The 17,424-nt window shown below is 34.8% G+C and overlaps 1 protein-coding gene across 1 annotated transcript in view; it reads left to right on the top strand.

Annotated features, from left to right (window-relative positions):
* GRAMD4 (GRAM domain containing 4) overlaps nucleotides 1-17,424 on the top strand; it is a 65,785-nt gene that overhangs the window by 41,213 nt on the left and 7,148 nt on the right. The window contains exons 10-18 of the mRNA XM_072399038.1: nucleotides 3,889-3,937; nucleotides 7,357-7,428; nucleotides 8,508-8,551; nucleotides 8,638-8,747; nucleotides 10,182-10,336; nucleotides 14,551-14,698; nucleotides 15,499-15,592; nucleotides 16,011-16,095; nucleotides 17,225-17,293. Of these exons, the coding sequence (XP_072255139.1) occupies nucleotides 3,889-3,937; nucleotides 7,357-7,428; nucleotides 8,508-8,551; nucleotides 8,638-8,747; nucleotides 10,182-10,336; nucleotides 14,551-14,698; nucleotides 15,499-15,592; nucleotides 16,011-16,095; nucleotides 17,225-17,293 (826 nt within the window). The remainder of the gene's footprint in view (nucleotides 1-3,888; nucleotides 3,938-7,356; nucleotides 7,429-8,507; nucleotides 8,552-8,637; nucleotides 8,748-10,181; nucleotides 10,337-14,550; nucleotides 14,699-15,498; nucleotides 15,593-16,010; nucleotides 16,096-17,224; nucleotides 17,294-17,424) is intronic.

Below are 17,424 nucleotides of genomic sequence, written 5' to 3'. Positions count from 1 at the left end.
ATATGAGAATATATATAGACATCCTGGGTGCTGGCCTTTTCTCAGCAAAACAATGATGATGGGGTAGACTCCCTAGTTTTTTACAAAGGACTGTTAGCTAGCATGAGGAGATAGTTACTCTTGCACATTTCCAAAGTAAATAAGCCATAAAACTCAATCTACATAAACACATGGTTACACAATATGCAATAATCCTGAAGTTTGTGTATAAATTATTTGCATTGCTACCTTCATGCCTTTTCTTTCAGATTACAGCTTTTTGTATGTTTTTACTGCCGCTAAAGTACTATAATTACACTTAAAAATGTCACAGACGTAGAGGTAATCATCAGTAATGGCCTGCCCTGTGTCCTCTATCTTTTGCTGCAAAGTCTTTCAGGATCTGCTGTATACCCAGCAGTATTTTCTTTGCTGGCAATTGTATTTTCTTGAAATAGTTTTTTTTTTTTTTTTTTTAAAAAAGATGCTTGACGAACTGTTTGGTATACCTATGGAGGGCTGTAAGTATGTGGTAACACCAGGCTGTGTGCCCTTCACTGAAACTTGTTTTTTTTTTTAACATTGATTACTCCAAATATTAATGTGTCATTTGGGAGCTGGCATGTTTTCTTGGCGGAATTCCTGACTTTATTTTCCCTGCTGGTAGAAGTATAGAAGCATTTGTAGCTTTAACTAGAATTACAAAGGAATTATCTTGCATAGAGCCATTATTTTTGCGCTAACTTTCTTGGTGTAGGAAGTTGGAAATGGCCACTGCTGATTTCACCTCCTAAAAATGTTATTTGCTTGGCGGCTGTTCTGGCATTTATGTCCTTATTGTTTTGAGTCTGTAATCTAGGAGAAGTATGTAGATCAGGACTTTTCTCTTTTAAGGTTCTCTTAGACTTGTGTTCTAAAACCGTGTAATTAGACTATTAGCTATGTGCACAGGAGCGGCAAATCATACCACAGCGCAACACATTTGCTTGCAATGCCTTTGTGATTGTGGTAGCATTGCAGCTTTCGCTAAAGAAGGAAAAGCAACCATACATTCTAAGAACTGCACCACAACCCCACCACAATGCAAACACATATACGAAATGGTTCCCAACATAAGGTTGTTTTATACATCTTAAGCTTGAACAGTCTGAAGACTTTCTTTATCGACATACTTGTTGCAGGGAGAAGGACTAAAGCAAGTAGATAGAATAAACCCATGCATTCAGCATTTTCATTTATTCATTTACAAAATAAAAAGGACGTAAAGAACATCCGCTGGTGTTCGAATCAAAGAACATTTTTTATTACCAGACATGTCTTATTGTATTCCTGTCCTTAAAAGGTTGGATGGTGTACTATATCCAGTATTATTGTTCAAGTCCGATTCTAAATGCATGCTTGTTCTAGGTAATAATTTTTTTATTTTTATTACGAACGACATCTATCTTGGAGGACAAGGTTAGGGTCTTGAAAAAGCTATGGATTATAACTGTTTACGTCCTGTGTACCAAGTGCCTGCCTTATGTAGAATTACATTCTGGAGTGGGCATGTTACATGCTAAGCCAGTGAACTTTGTACTGCTAGGTATCAGTGACTCATCTGTTTTTCTCTGCTAGACAATAGCGGTGTATAAGATGTTATCAGGACATACATTCATTGTTTCATGTGAATCAGTAATTGCATCTCTCTATGTATTTTACAATTTATAACTAGAGGATAAGAATGTCAAGAACATGAGAGGTTTTTGTGAACTGAACTTGCTGTCACGATACTGCCCACTCTGACATACTACGCAGTTGTATTGAAAAAAATTATAAAAGAAAAACTACTCAACTGCAATTAAAAAATAGATTCCAAATTAAAAAATAAATGTAATATCTTTCACCCACACACATTTTTATAAATATGCTTTTCTGTACAAAAGTGATTTGCAAACATGTTTTATTAGCATTTTTGCAGTTTTCAGTATAGTGATGGCTTGGTCTAGAGATGGTCATTTAGTTTTGTACCCAGCTGTTCTTTTTACCATTTATCCAAGAAATGACTCAAAAATAAAGGCGCCCAGGTGTTTGTTGCTAAAGCCACATCTGTAAACAAGTTACTTCTGCTTTCACTGAATTGCTATGCCTTGCTCTCCATATTTGCTTTTAATAAATTACAAGTTCTCATGTGTAATAGGAAGCAGAGTCTCAGAAACCGGGAGAGTTTTTTTTAGGGATAGGTAAGCAGTGGCATTGGAAGAAGTACTGCTGAGTTGAGAATATAAAGGTTTTGTATTTTCTAGGACAGTGGTTGCCAACCTTTCAGACCTCACAGAAAACTAAATTCATAATTTTAAATCCTGAAATCCTGCGGACCGTTATGAATTGTTAAAAAAAAAAAGATAAATACATTTGTGAAACAATGATCTTCCTAATGGTGCCTGACGAGGACTGTCGAGGCTCTGATTCATTGATCAGCTCACGGTTAAGTGAAGTATTACTATTGTTACTATTATCATTAGTTGCATTATCTTTGGTATTACTAAAGAAATGCTAAATATTTGTTTGCTTTTTCTCACTCATTATGGGTTTATTTGATTTGAATCCAAGACCAAACAAGAAACGATAGTTATCAAAGTCAAACTATTCGATGCCCTTAAATATAACAGTTAAAGATAGAACAGAAATAGATAAAAATAGACAGTTAAGGTCATACTTACCCAAAGAAGCATCTGAGAAATAAACAAATAAAATAAAACAATCGGATGAGAATCGGTATTCACGGAGCGGGTGACTGTTGTAATGGTGAAAACAATACTGAAACGTACGGCTCGGCAACGGTTGCCTCATCCAACTTAAGACTACACTGATGTCATGCTGCGCCTCCCTTGTTTTTTTGCCTCTAGTAGAGTTTTTGAATTTAGTGCAATTTGAAGGTTATTATACTAGAATATTTTTGTTTCATTATTAATAAAACATACAAAATTGCAAATACTGTCCAAATTTTTCTGTGGACCACCAAAGTTTTCTCGTGGACCACTGGTTGACGACCACTGTTCTAGGATGCTACACCGCAGGGCAAAGGAAACCAGTATAGGATGAGCCATACATAGAGGGGGAGGCTTTGGGACATTTCCAGATCTTGCCAGCCAACCTGTTTTATGGGGAAATGATGGATAAGTGTGGTCCTCCTACTCTTTCTCCATACTAATGGCAGTCAAAAATATTTATGGAAAGTGGCTTTACTTGTGTCTCCAACAACCATGTAATATGTATGGCTGGTTTTATTCAGTAGCAGTTATGGATATAGGGTACGATAACTCACATTTTGGTTTACTATTTACTTGAATTGTAATATTATTTAGTTTCCATATCAATAACTTGCAGCTTGGTGTACGCTTTTTTTTTTAATATACAGATTCTTAAATTACTAGCAGAAAATTGGTCATATTTCATAAACTTTATTGTAAACAAATCATGTCCGTGTGTAAATATTAATAGTATAATACTATTTTTGAAAATCCCCTTTTTGTGTTACAATATTAATTGGGTAAAGGGGCCCTGCTGACCAGTAATGTGAAATCTAATTTCTGCGTACAATATGCACATGGCGTTATACATTCCAGTTCAGGGGAGGATGAACAGCCTGAACTAATGGTATCGCTATCACTTCTTACATTTACTTCTCTCAATTACTAAACTAAAATAATAAAACTATAATTTAAAAATAATAAAACTAAAATATGCAGTATTACTGGTTTACGTCATGTTATTCACCAGATATTATTTAGTTCAGTGTTAGCTGGCCCTTACCTAAATGTTATGTTTGTCATTATACTTGCACGTTCTCTGTAATTTACTAAATTCTTTGCAGAACTCATTTGTCTTATATTTCTCATGTTCATATTTGTCTGCCTTTGTACATAGGGGATGGAGAATTCAGTGGAGCATTGTGCCTCAAGTATCGGAGCCCATAGTAAGTCCCACATTTTACAATCTTACAGAACATTTTCATGGTCAATAACTTTGTTTTGTTTAGAACCATATAAATGCTTTGTACAGTCAATAATGTTTTCTAAAAACATATCATTTTACATGTAGCAGGGTGCATAACTTTTCTCAAAATCACAAGCACACAATAATTTTTAAAAAGCCCCAAAATGTCCCTGTTATCATATAGCAACTAATATTTCTTGTACTGGTATTTGAAAGATAAATGTCTGCAACATATTTTCAGTGCCAGTAAAGGCAGAGAGCAGAGTTTTCAGAGTAATGTGTGTCCTGCTGCTCCTATATTAACCAATAGACAGGACTGGGTAGATCAATGACCAAGCTAAGATGACTACTGCCATTTACATGTTGAATGCATGCAGCAGATGGCTTTTGTTGAGCCCCAGAAACCAAAGAACCTTGTCTTGCTTGCTTTACTCCAAACTTTAGGACAGAATTGCAATAGCATTTTTTGTGCTATGAACATTTAGTGTTTAACCTAGACATTTTTAAGTGGCAAACTAAAACTATGAGGATTCAGTATGGTATATTATATTAAATCTGAATAGCACTGAATAGCACAGGAGTTTGTTCCTCTTATAGCCAACTCACCCTAAAATAACAATGCTAAAGGCAGCTACTAAAAAAACCCACATGCCCTTTTTGGGTCTTACAACTTATTTAGATCACCTGTGCAAATATATATTGTTTGCTGTACCTTAATGTTTGCTTTCAGTTTTCCTCATTTAACCAATGCTGCAACATGTATTTGTATTTTCTGATTGAACGGTTATGTTATAATATGCAATCAATGTTTGCACCGTACTTTGTGATTGTGCTGCCATCTTCTGGTGCAGTGTAAGCACAATCCAACAAATATCAGTCATGATTTATTTTTTATAGTGGTTACTGTGATATCTGGCTATTCACTTCTGCCTTAAACTGTAAGGATGGTTTTATGTTGGAACTATAATATTCTACCTCCCGTGTAAAAAAAAATATCCGTTATTCTAGTTTTCTTAGAATAGGATTGTTTTTATTATTATTAATAATATTAACTTGTTTATTCTTCATGACTGCTTTGGTTCATGTAATTTTCACTTGCATTTTCTTATGAAGGATACATTCAGTTCTTTTTAAATATTTATAATGAGCACAAAACTATTTGAACATTTAGTTGGCCAATAGTAACCATATAAACAAAAAAACGAATAACTTTTTGTATTTAAAAAACAGTTAAATTACAATCTATTGCCTTTGCTACATATGGAGTGAAGTCTGTAGCTTATACCACTAATGATTTAAGTTAGACCATTGGCCTACAATAATTAAAAAAAGAAAAAAGTAATGTATGTTTAACCCCTGTGGTTAAGGGTCAAAATGATGACTGGTTGACAATACCATCGGTCTCCTTCAAGGAGGAGAGAACTTGGAATGAATAGGTTCAGTGAAAATGTTGGGCTCCCCCCCAGCTTTAACAGTGGAAACCAGCTAACTACAAAGTTAGAGAAAAACTTTGAAATTCATTCTTTTTATTGAGGTTGTCTTTTTCAAGCAGCCAAGCAGAGCACTTTAAGTCAAAAACATACTGTCCTGGGGACACAGAAAAAAAGTAATATTATTTATCTGTCAGAGATGTATTTTTGAATTTAATTTTTTTTTTTAAATCATTTTTTTCTTCTAACATTTTTTTTGTAATGGTACTAGTTTCTAAATTGTTTACAATTTTCTTTCAATTTTCTTCACATTAAACAAATTTTGTTTATACTCCTATATTTAAACAATCATTTAACATTTCTCTAAGGATCTTATTATAAAGCAGTGAATCTGACATTCGCTGAAACTTTCATGGTGGAGATTTTGACAGGTCCATGTGTTTAAATAGAAGTAAATGTTCAGAAGAAAAACGTATGAAAGGCTTTATTGTACAGATGAGGGCCTGGGAGGCACACAGTCACCTTGTAATGGCGCTATCAAGCCATGTGTCCTATTTTTTTCAGATATATATTTATTTTACATAAAAAATTGTATTACAATTACATTTATAATATGCAACAGATACTATACTAGGGTCATAATTTAAGTGTAAAGATGAGGCCAATTGGCATTCAAAAATTTTACATGGTAACAAATGTTTGTGTATTTGTGAAAAGTGTGGGATAAAATTTCTGTTTTATGTTTCTGCCAGTTGAATATGTAGGGGAATTATAATCATTCTTGGTAGATAATACCAAAAAAAATTAATAGGAGGCTGCCTCATTTTCAGACATTTTCAAACACCACAACTTTTGTAACCATTCAAACACTACACCCCTGGTCTTTTAAGGTGTACCCTTTTGATCCACACTACATATGTGGTCTGTAAATAAGCTGGTTGGTTTTTAGATTTAACTTTTCAACAACATATCAAAGACACTTCCAAGTGCACTAAAAATCTACTTTTACCTTTAATATGTTATGTTAAATGATATCGGTCAAATTAGGTTTTCATTTGTCTGTAGAAAACTGATTTTGACTAGTTGCCATATGCAAAGTTTGTTGCCATATGCCACTACATGGAAATGTTCCTTACACCATTATGAAATAATCACACTTACATTTTAGATCAATGGAGCCTGGAGGCAGCTATGTTGTTAAACACATATGGGCATGATGCTTTTATGAGTTAGTCTTTCTTGAAAATGAACATGTGTTAAGTGATGGAATGTATTGGCTATGTTACTAATACTGGCATTTATCTTACAAATCTCTGTCACCTCCTACACAAGACACATGTCTTTTCTATGATTTTATACATAATCAATGACTGATACAGCACTAATAAAACAGAACATTCTGACATTCCCACTTACATATGTCTTGGAAATATATTTTGTGTTATATTTTTGTATATACTACACAGGAAGCAAGCAATTCATTTCTGCTGTGAATATTTTACAGTTTTGGGTATTCAAGAATATTGTGTGAATGGCGCCATGTAAGGCAGTTTTACATTAACAAGTTTTTTGTCTTATTTATCTGTTACCATAAAATGAACAAGGGTTCCAAGGAACCCACCACTCCCAACATTTTGTGTTGATATTTTAAAATGATTAAAACTGGTGGAGGTGCTACTGGTCATTTTTTTCAAGTAATTAGAACTGTGCTGGTAAGACCAGCATATGTCTTCCCATTATACACTGTTGTCATGTAGAGCTATTGTCAATGAAAATTTATAGATTCATAATCCTGGACAGCATGTTTAGTTACCTGTACAGCCGTCTTGCAGCTCCTCCTCCCCTCATTGTTGTTTCTGATTTTGTAGCCAATCGACTTCTGTATTGATTGAAGTGTTTTCAAACTGACACATTAATGTATAGACCATTCATACCATGACAACTTATTTGACTTTCTATTTTTTTTCAGGAGCCTCCTAAAGAAGACTTGACTGTTTCTGAAAAGTTTCAGTTAGTTCTTGACGTAGCACATAAAGCACAGGTTTGTCACTTGTTTGTTTTTATGTATGATTCAATTTTTTTGTGTTGTCTAGGCCAGTGTTTCCCAACCTTTCTTAGTCGCGGCACATATTTTACAATTAGAAAAATCCCACGGAACACCACCAAAAAGTCAGACACGTAAATTAGCTACCTGCTGCCATCTAGTGGAAGAGATTTTTTTGGTTCTGCCTATCGATATACATCGCTGGTATAGACAAATGAAGACAAATTTTTTGCAGTAAATAAATCATTTTGGGACCAATTAACTGAAATTGGATAATTTCCCACGGTACACCCGAAGATCTCTCAAGGCACACTAGTGTGCCGCGGAACAGCGGTTGAAAAACACTGGTCTAGACTATGATTTTTTAGTCTTTTCATCAAGCACACCAAAGGTCATGTTTTCAGGATGTAAAGAAGCGCATGTCTTTTGGGTTGAATAATGGAGTATCGTTCAACTAGAAGGACTGCATGTTACAGCCCTGGAAAGGAGGGGAATGATGTGGCCTAAACTACTTTTTCTTCTCTATTTAAGAGTAACTGGGTGACATTTAAAAAAAAAAATGTATCCCGGAGTTGATCTAAAAAACTAATACCGTCTTTTTTTTTTTTTTTTTTTCCTTTGCTCTAATTTAGTGAGGTTTGATTTGGTCCCTTTTAATCTAGTTTAATATATATGATATATTATAATAGGACCTAATTTGAAAAAAAAGATGCATGTTAAGCTAAAGAAATAAAAATGTTAACATTTGTTCAGTTTATGTGTCTGCTTATCATAGATAATGTATGTCCCCTTAACTCCCTGATAACTGTATTTCAAGTGTTAACAATAGCTGTGTCTCCAACATATACTTTCAGGTATTGGGAATGCATGCATCTAATTTGTTCTCATCTTCCTTAGCACCCTTCTGTATAAGTTTATTTTAGAGAATCAATGAAATGAAATAGTCTGAGTATTTTAGGAAAACAATGGCCCTAAGAAAGAAGAAATACTTTAACAATGTGGTCCTAACTTAAATGCAATGCTTGCTGCATTCAGAATCTTTTCATTTTTTGCATGAATATTTTTTCTTTATGCAGAACCTGTTTGGCAAGATGGCAGACATACTGGAAAAAATTAAAAAGTATGTATTTAGATTATTTTTATTTTGTTCTGCATAGGCAAAATATGAACCAAAAGTGCTAATCGAGTCTTCTTTATACTTCACAGTTTGTTTATGTGGGTCCAGCCAGAAATTACTCAAAAACTGTACATCTGCCTATGGGCAGCCTTTATAGCATCATGCTTCTGTCCTTATAAACTGATTGGACTCTGTCTTGGTAAGTCTCAGTATAATAAACTTCAACATAGCATTTCTCAAGATCAGAATTATTCATTTTTTTCAGTTTATACTGGTGGATTTGTGGGTCATCCCTCAAGTATAAGAGAAAGACTCCTGGTGGAACAAAATTCTGTCACCTTGAGTTTGGCCGTTTGAATTCAGATATATATTCATTCATAGTGGAGCTTTACCTTTTATTCCCTTCAGTAGTAAAATGGTAGAGCTTTCCAGTACACTTGCTGTAAATGGGTTTCTATTTAGAGGGTCTGTCTTCTGCTACAAAGATATAATGTGCTACAAGACAATGCTTGCTATGCCTAATATTTGACCCCATGTGCAGACTTCTGGAAGACTCAGAAGGGTAGTAAGAGAATTCTAGTAAGTTGTGTGCACAGAAAACCATGGATTTAACAAAGTGGCTGCAGATTGAAGCTGAAAGGTAACTTTTATGAGCATCAACCAGTTCTGGTTTTGGGGCATAAGAACAGGGGTGGACACATGGACGTGCAGCTGCACACTCTGCATGTCCAAGTGCCCCCAGCCCCCCTCTTTTGTAGATGGCGGATTTGCCACAGGGTCTCTCGCACATTTGCACGGACAGAGGGGACCGAACAATGCAGCCAAGAACAGGAAAACTTTGCTGCTGATCTATGACTCTCGAGTACAGGTGCACATAGAATGAATTGACAATATTTTCTATTCATCCTACATATTCTTGTAGGTTTAGGTAAATAATTAATATTATGACTATGTTGACATAAACTGCAAATGTGTTTTGTGTCGTGAGTAATCATTCACTGACTTTTTATATTTGTAAGATTTGATACACTTACCTAACACCTAATTTTGCAGATCAGAGGCAATCTGCTCATCTATAATCTAAATTAATATTAATATTATTATTATTATTAACAATGTTTACTACTGGTACGGCTTTGTTCCCACTATAAGCAATTGTGTGTGTCTCCATGCATTATTATTGTGTATCCATTCCATGTTTGTTGGATGACCCAGGTTCTTTCTCATGGTAGTCTAGCTTCTCCAATGTGTGAAACGCAGTGAACAATACTGTTCTGCACAAAGTGGAAACAATGCATTACACACATGCTGTTCATACCTTTGCATCAGGAATTTTTGTGCTTATTTTTGTCTATTAATATCATTTAGCAGTAATTATCCATGAAGTTAATTGTTGCTGTGGCCTACCAGATGTTTACTGTACGATGTAAACCGGGAGATTAGAATATAAGATCCTAAAGGATGACTTTTAAATGTACTTCTTTTGATGTTATTATTAAGAAACCTTTTTTTTTAATCTGTATCTGTTTTTAGTGTGTTTGCTACTTATATGTATTTTTGAATACATTTTTCGTGAGGCTTGCACAATACAGGCATATACTCATCTCTTCATTTTGTTTTTTTGTTGTCACAGGACTTTATGCTGGTATTAAGTTTTTTCTAATAGACTTTGTATTCAAACGCTGCCCAAGATTGCGGGACAAATATGACACTCCTTACATTATCTGGACTAACCTACCAACAGACCCACAGCTTAAAGAACGAACAAACGCAACTGTGTCAAGACGGGTAAGCTTTGGGATAATAGTTTGCAATTTGTATAGAACTTCCTGTATCTGTGTCTCTTACAAGCACAAGATGCCAGTGCTCTAGAATCTAAAATTACTTCTGATCCTAAAACTATAAACAATGATTTCAATTTTCATAAGAAAACAAATAGCATAGTCACAAAATTTTGTCATGCTAAACAATACCACAATAAATATATAGGCAGCTAAAGCAAATTGATAAATAAATTGGAGAAAATGACATTTCTCATAATTCTGGGAAAAGAGGCATCAATTTTGTGTGCACAATTCCATTTTGCATGTGCCTCAGAAAACCATGCATGTGTTTAGCTCATATTTTTCTCTGTGCACTCAGGTATGGCATTTTTTGTTTGCATTTCTTTTCATTTCTGTGCCTATTTTCATATTTTCTACATTTATGCATTTAGGGGTGCATTCATGATTTACTACTAGATCGTAATTTATCATTCTTTGTAAATGTATAGTATGAGATTGTTAAGCCACACTTGTTCTCTATCTATAAAAAAATATCCCCATTGAATGGAATCATCTGTTTTTTTTTTTAATTTTTTTTATATTTTAGTTTGTCTTTTTGTTTGTCTATCTTCTTCAACTAAGACTGTCTTAGAAAAAGCAAAGTCCAAACTTAAGTATATCTAAACTCAAAAACCATATTTAAAATATATTGGAACTTACCAGTTGGTTGCTACATTATAGACCAAGGACATGTTTTACTAGTACAAAAAGATACTTGTTGATCCTGGTAGAATTTCTGTGTCCTTGTATTCTAGCATGCATTGAACTGAAATCTCAATGTTATCAACCTTTTGGTGACCCATTATGGAATGGCTGAGGCTTTTGTAGTCCAAAACAGGAAAACGCCCAAGGTGACAATACTGTTACTCCATAGATACAGTACAGGGACTGAAGTTTTCACCAAAGACAGGAAAAAATGAAGACTAATGCTGCTACTACATCTTATGGCAGGCTGGCACATGAAATATTTTGTTCTTGGATTTAGATACATTTTAGTAATTTACAACATTTTTTACACCTTAGTAAAGTAAACATAACAAGTGAGAAAAAAAAAATGTAATTTGAGTGTAATTTAGGTACAAATGGTGAAGTTCATTCATCTTCTGCTTTCATGATGGTATCTAAAGCAGGTGCATCTGCTGAAACCACAGGCTACAAATACCACGAACACATTTTGTGGTAATGCCTTACACCAACCTAGAAATGTATGTTGCATTCAAATTGTATAGGACAAGAAAAATGTCTTTTTTTTCAATGGATAGGATTGCAGTGTTCTCCCAGCACCTTTCACTAACAGCCCTGCAGACACCAAACAACCACTTGGGCTTTATGTACAAGGCAAGATATATCTGTCAGTATTGGGCTGTGTGCACATGTACCACTTTTGTCACTGGAAAGGATCTTTCATGATCCTTTCCAAGGACAAAAGACTGCAAGATGCATGAATGAGTGCTGTACGTACAGCACCATTCCGCTCAATGGAGAGGGGAGAATGAGCGCGTGGCACCCCACTGCTCGATCCGGCCCTCACCTACATTGCGGTCATTCATGGATCCGTTAGGTTCTCGTCCCATACCAGCCTAGAAGTGATAATTGTACGAGAATCATCTGACGTGTAGGTAGCCCGAGGCTGCAGCAGCACGTAGTCTCAGTTTGCAGAAGATTTGAAAACTTACAGTTATAAAGGGTTACTGGATACATATATCACAAAGAACTGGTAAAATTTCTCATGTGTTGTCCCACCCAATGTTTCACACCTAGCTACAACTTCTCCCCACTTGACTATAAAATAATTTCTAGAAAAACCATTGTAGAGAGAGATTGTTTAACTCGGCACACCAAGGATGAAACACAATGGGGTTTTTTTTTGTTTGTCACTGTAGTGTTTAGTGTGAATTGGCTTTAGTGAGATCAGTGCTTATTCAGACACTAGAAAAAATAGTGTTTATTCACATATCTATGCATTTTGTATGCAATAAAGAGAGTAGCAAAATGTGTTGTGGATGAGCCTTTAAGCTATGTACATCTCTGGTTTATTGTTGCCTGACATCTAGCATGTGTACAGTGGCCCCTTGACATCATTCATCAATCCACCCTATTAGATTGATGAATGACTAAGCAGAAATGACCACTGTACCTCCTATAGAGGAGAGCACAATGGAGCGTCACTTTCACTCTCTCTTCTTTCTTTAGAACAGAATGTTATACACTTTGGGCTTTAAACGTTTATTGTTTTAATTTTGTTTTAATAGGATTTTTCTACTCACCATTTATTATAGTCCTAGAAATTAGCAGTAGACTGTTCATTTCAACTGTGGATTTTGTTGTGTTGTGTACATTTTTACTCAATTTCTGTTTGTAATGTGTGGATTATAATGTATACGAGACGTCACCTTTTCTTTTGTCACTGTCACATATGTGTTTGTTTCCTTTCCTGCTAGCTGTCAGGGCATGACAAGGTATGGATCCTAGAGTGGAACTATTTTTATTTTTGGCATCTTGTGTATAACCAACAGCTCAACTAGATTAGCACTAATGGGCCTGTTTGGTCTGTGTATTTTTCTTACACTTTCGCTAAAAATCTGAACAAGTTTGCTGCAACCTTACTAACTACTTTAGACATTTGATTTTTTTCTATGACACTTATAAGTTTATTTTTCATCTATATTAACATGGCATTATCAGTGGTTTTCATTAGGTAGCATGAAACTGTTCATAAAAATCTGTATGGTTTTCCCTGCATCGAGGTTACCAATAATGTCAATGGTGAATATTTAGATAGACAACAACTTTGCTGATTGGAAGGTAGTCATCAGTCCTTCTCTTCTTCTCACTTCCAACTTTGTTAGATTGAGTACTTTAACCAGAGGTACTAAACCCAGTCTGATCAATAATATGCACATTGCAGTGCATAAACTTTTCAATATGAAAGTACAGTCATTACATTAGAACACAGAGAATCTGCCAAGTGCGACTCCAGCAAGAGTTGTCTGTAGCGATAACTCCATGTTTTTAAACTAGTTCATAAAGATATTTTTTGGTCATGTGTTCCCAATCCCTCCACACAACCACACATTAAATTCAGCGCCCCTCACTTTTCATTCATGAGCACACTTTTGCAAGCGATTTGATGGTGTGGAAAGGGCTTTAAGTTAAAATGCAAGTTAAGGCTTGATCTAAAATCAACCTAACAGAATAGATGCAGTATATATGGCATTAACTCCCTTAACAAGTCTATCTGAATTGCTTTTGCGTAAGGGCAAAGACTTCAAACTGTTTTGCCTGTTCGGTGGAAGAAAAAGTAGTAATCTGTACATTTTGCAACAGATCAATTCTTTCCTGGAATACCTTAAACTAGGTCAGCATGTACAGCAAGCTCCTTAAAATATGTTCACCTAAAAGGACATACCTTGTTGTTATAAGAATAGTCCTCTAGTGAGATGTAGAGGTCAGGGTCAAGCCTAAAGATCTAAAGGTTTCCGTTTTCATATCATTGTTCCAGAGCTCCTTAAAGTATATAACTATAGTTGCATTAAAATGCTAAACATGTTTGTATGTGCGTTAGAAAAATAAAAGTACTTCTGAGTCTTTATTATCCAATTTAAAGTTCAGAAAAATAACCTAGCTTACTTTAAAGTGATCAGCTTTGCTGCCACAGAATGACTGTAGAGACAGATAGCTTGGTTAGAGAGGGTTTGTTCAATATCAAATGTGAATTGTTGGGAACCGCGTTATGTGAGCGAGCACCACACTATGTGAGAAGCCGCTGTTGTAGTTTTCATTCTAACAAAAAGAACACAGGAATTAAATCATTTAATGGTTCATGGTAACAAAGATTTGTGTTTGTTCCATTTTTAGCCTTGTATAGTTATTGATCTGGTGTGAAGGAGGGGTGCAACACATGGGTCCTTTGGGGGGGATTCCTATATTAGGTGTAGAAAGAAATAGACAGCCCTGATTAGCTTGATATAGTAACCGCGTTTTCTTAATAAAATGTTTCATCAAAGGGTCAGAAAAGTATAGATAAGCCTAGATGATATGATAACTTTCATCAGCAGTAAGTCTTCAGCAATATTTCCTATTTACCGGTTAAAAAATTAATGTTGGGATACCATATCATTTTATATGCAGATAAAGCATAAGGGATTAATGTGTTAAATATATTGTGCTTCCTTTCAGATACAAACAGTGTCTTCAAGAAGTAATGTATCTGCAGGTGCTCCACAAGGAGTAGGTCGAGATGAAGAAGGAGGACGATATCATAGTACAAAAAAAAACAGTTTTCATGAGATTTTTAGTTTAGCTGAAACAGAGCGACCATTGCCAGGTAAGAACAGTAAATGCTTTGTATATAAAGTGAAAACGAAACCCAAAAATTAAAAAAAAATGCAACAAGGCAGGTCATTTTTTGCAGAAGGGACAGGCAATGTCACATTTGCAATAAAATAACCTTATCTGTCTGAGTGCAATTTTTAATTGCACTTACCTGTCCTATTCCAGCCATCGGCTCATCTGATAAGACCTGCTAATGTGAATCATATGCGTGTATTTTTTTTATTGATTTGAATTTATTCTAATCAGTTCAAAAACTCAAATAATTTAGCATATGAAAGCTCATATGTATTGCTCATTCCAAAAAAACAAGCAAAACAAATCGAGCTGTACAAATAAAACACATACCTATTTTATCCCTTTAATGTGATCATCGTATATGGTTTTCTTCAGACACTGTAGTTAAGGAAAACACAGATGCTTGTAATGAACTTTGCAGGGGGGCTGGTGCACCTAAATATATGTATAGACTGTAAATCTCTTGCCAGTATACTGCTTCATTTACTTTTGTGCTGGCCTTAAAATTAACCTGTTGTCATTCTGCATATTGTGAAAGGTAATGTAAAAGATTCCTAGTAATCCTATGTTGATAGCAACCCGTAAGATGGTAGTTCTTTGAAGGAAGGTACCTTGTTATGTCATTTAGGCAGCTCAAAGAATATTAGGAAGAATTATCATCAATAAGGCATAGATATAGAATCTGTATTCTATGTGTCTACAAAGATCAGACAAGTCCCTTGATATAACTGTTAATCTGTTGTAACCTTTCCTGTATATCCCATCTTATACCTGCAGCTTGTGAAAATGGCTGGCGTTGTTGCTTGATTAACAGAGACAGGAAAATGCCAACTGACTACATTAGAAATGGCATCCTTTATGTCACTGAAAAGTAAGTGCTCTTTCATCTTGAATTTTTGATTTAGTAGGAGCAAATAGTACATTGATACTTGTCTTCTGCTGGTACATTACTGATTCATAAATACATATAGCTTAGATATATGCCTTAAAAGGTACTTAACTGTCATTTCACACTGCCACAAAAGTGTGATTGTTGCTAGAGTGATTGTGGCTAGATAGTATCGCTATAAACATCCTTTTAACATAAGTTGGGACTGTAAAAAAAGTTTGTGAATCAGCCCTTAATATGAGCTGAATAAGTACAGAGTGATCTGAAGGTAGAAAGACTTCCAAGCATTTCTTACTACGAGAAAGCTGGAACATAACTTATTTCTAACTGTACTAAAAAGAACAGTCATGGGTGTAAAATGTGTTATATTATTATTATTTTTTGTTTTTTTTTGTTTTAGCTACTTATGTTTTGAAAGTTCCAGATCTGGATCATCAAAGAAGAACAAAATCATAAAACTAACAGAGATTACAGACATTCAGAAGGTACCTATTCCGATTATACATACAGTGGCCTTTTAAAGTCTATTTAACTGTCCTATTTTAGTCTCAAACCTACTTTTTGTATTTGCCTTTACACTTTAGTGAGCAGATTGATGTAAGTCTATCCGTCTATCTTGAGCAACAATACCCACGCTACTTTTTTTTCTTTTAAAACAATTTCATGTTGAGCTTTAGTGTGCATGAGTTGCTGCAAAATAGATCTCTGTACTGAAGTACTGTAGGGATTTCAGTGTTTTGCCAAGTTATTGAACGGTGTTATGTGAAAGAAATGAAACAATTGGGTTTAACCATATGATTATTACCTAGAATCATAACATGGTTCAACTTTTTACTTTTCTGCATGTCACTATACCAATCAGCATCAGCTTTTATGCATTGTATTCTGATATGTGGAGGACATTATGTCTGTAAAATAGAAGGTACTAATACTATTAATAATGACCTAATTAATATATCTGGTAAGTGTTTAAAACAATAAGTTACTAAAATCAGTAAATGTATATAAGTTAAATGAATATGCAGTAGCTTTCTGTAGTCCCATACTTGAAGCCCTCACATTTTAGTTTTCTGTTTCCACCCTTCTCTGCTACGTTATAGAGTCTGATTTTACAGATTAAACAATAAAACATTTAATGCACCCATAGCTTTATTGAACATATTTTTTCCTTCTTGTTTATAACAACTTGAATTTAATATAATGAGGAGCAGTAAGAGTGTCCCATCACAGCAACTAATTCCTAAACATTTCCACATAGTTCATGTCTATTAGGAAAAAAAAGACACAGGGGAGATTTTTTTTATGTTTATAAAAACTTTAAACATATATTGGGGTAATACTGAGTGTACAGTTTTAAATACCAATTATGTTTACTGAAGTTCAGAATGACTGCAAACTAATTATGGTTTGCTAAAACTTCTGGTTAAGTAGCTTCCATGGTGCCCTAGTGAGGAGCAGGGGAATCTGCTGCAGGCTGCACGAATAGGGAAACCATATTCCACTTTTGATTTAGAGGAGCTAGGCAGTCTTTTAATTGAATTTGAAGCAGTAAAAACTTTAAATTTCAATGCTTCTTCTGTATTTTGTTTATTGTGTAATGTTCATGTTTTTCAGTATAAAGTTCTTTCGGTTCTCCCAGGATCAGGAATGGGGATTGCAGTTTCTACCCCTTCTACACAGAAGGTATTTATACCATTGTTACCTTTTACAGCTTAGTAAACCATAGTTATGGTAACAATCAGCTGTTTTTTGACTGCTGCTCTGTGTACCTTCTGTCCTTATCAAATCCTTTGTATTTTTTTTTTTTTAATGAT

This window comes from Pyxicephalus adspersus, chromosome 2 (genome assembly GCF_032062135.1).
Source record: "Pyxicephalus adspersus chromosome 2, UCB_Pads_2.0, whole genome shotgun sequence".
NCBI classification, from domain to species: domain Eukaryota; kingdom Metazoa; phylum Chordata; class Amphibia; order Anura; family Pyxicephalidae; genus Pyxicephalus; species Pyxicephalus adspersus.
The sequence above is the reverse complement of the archived record's forward strand: the minus strand, read 5'-3'. Positions and strand labels throughout refer to the sequence as shown.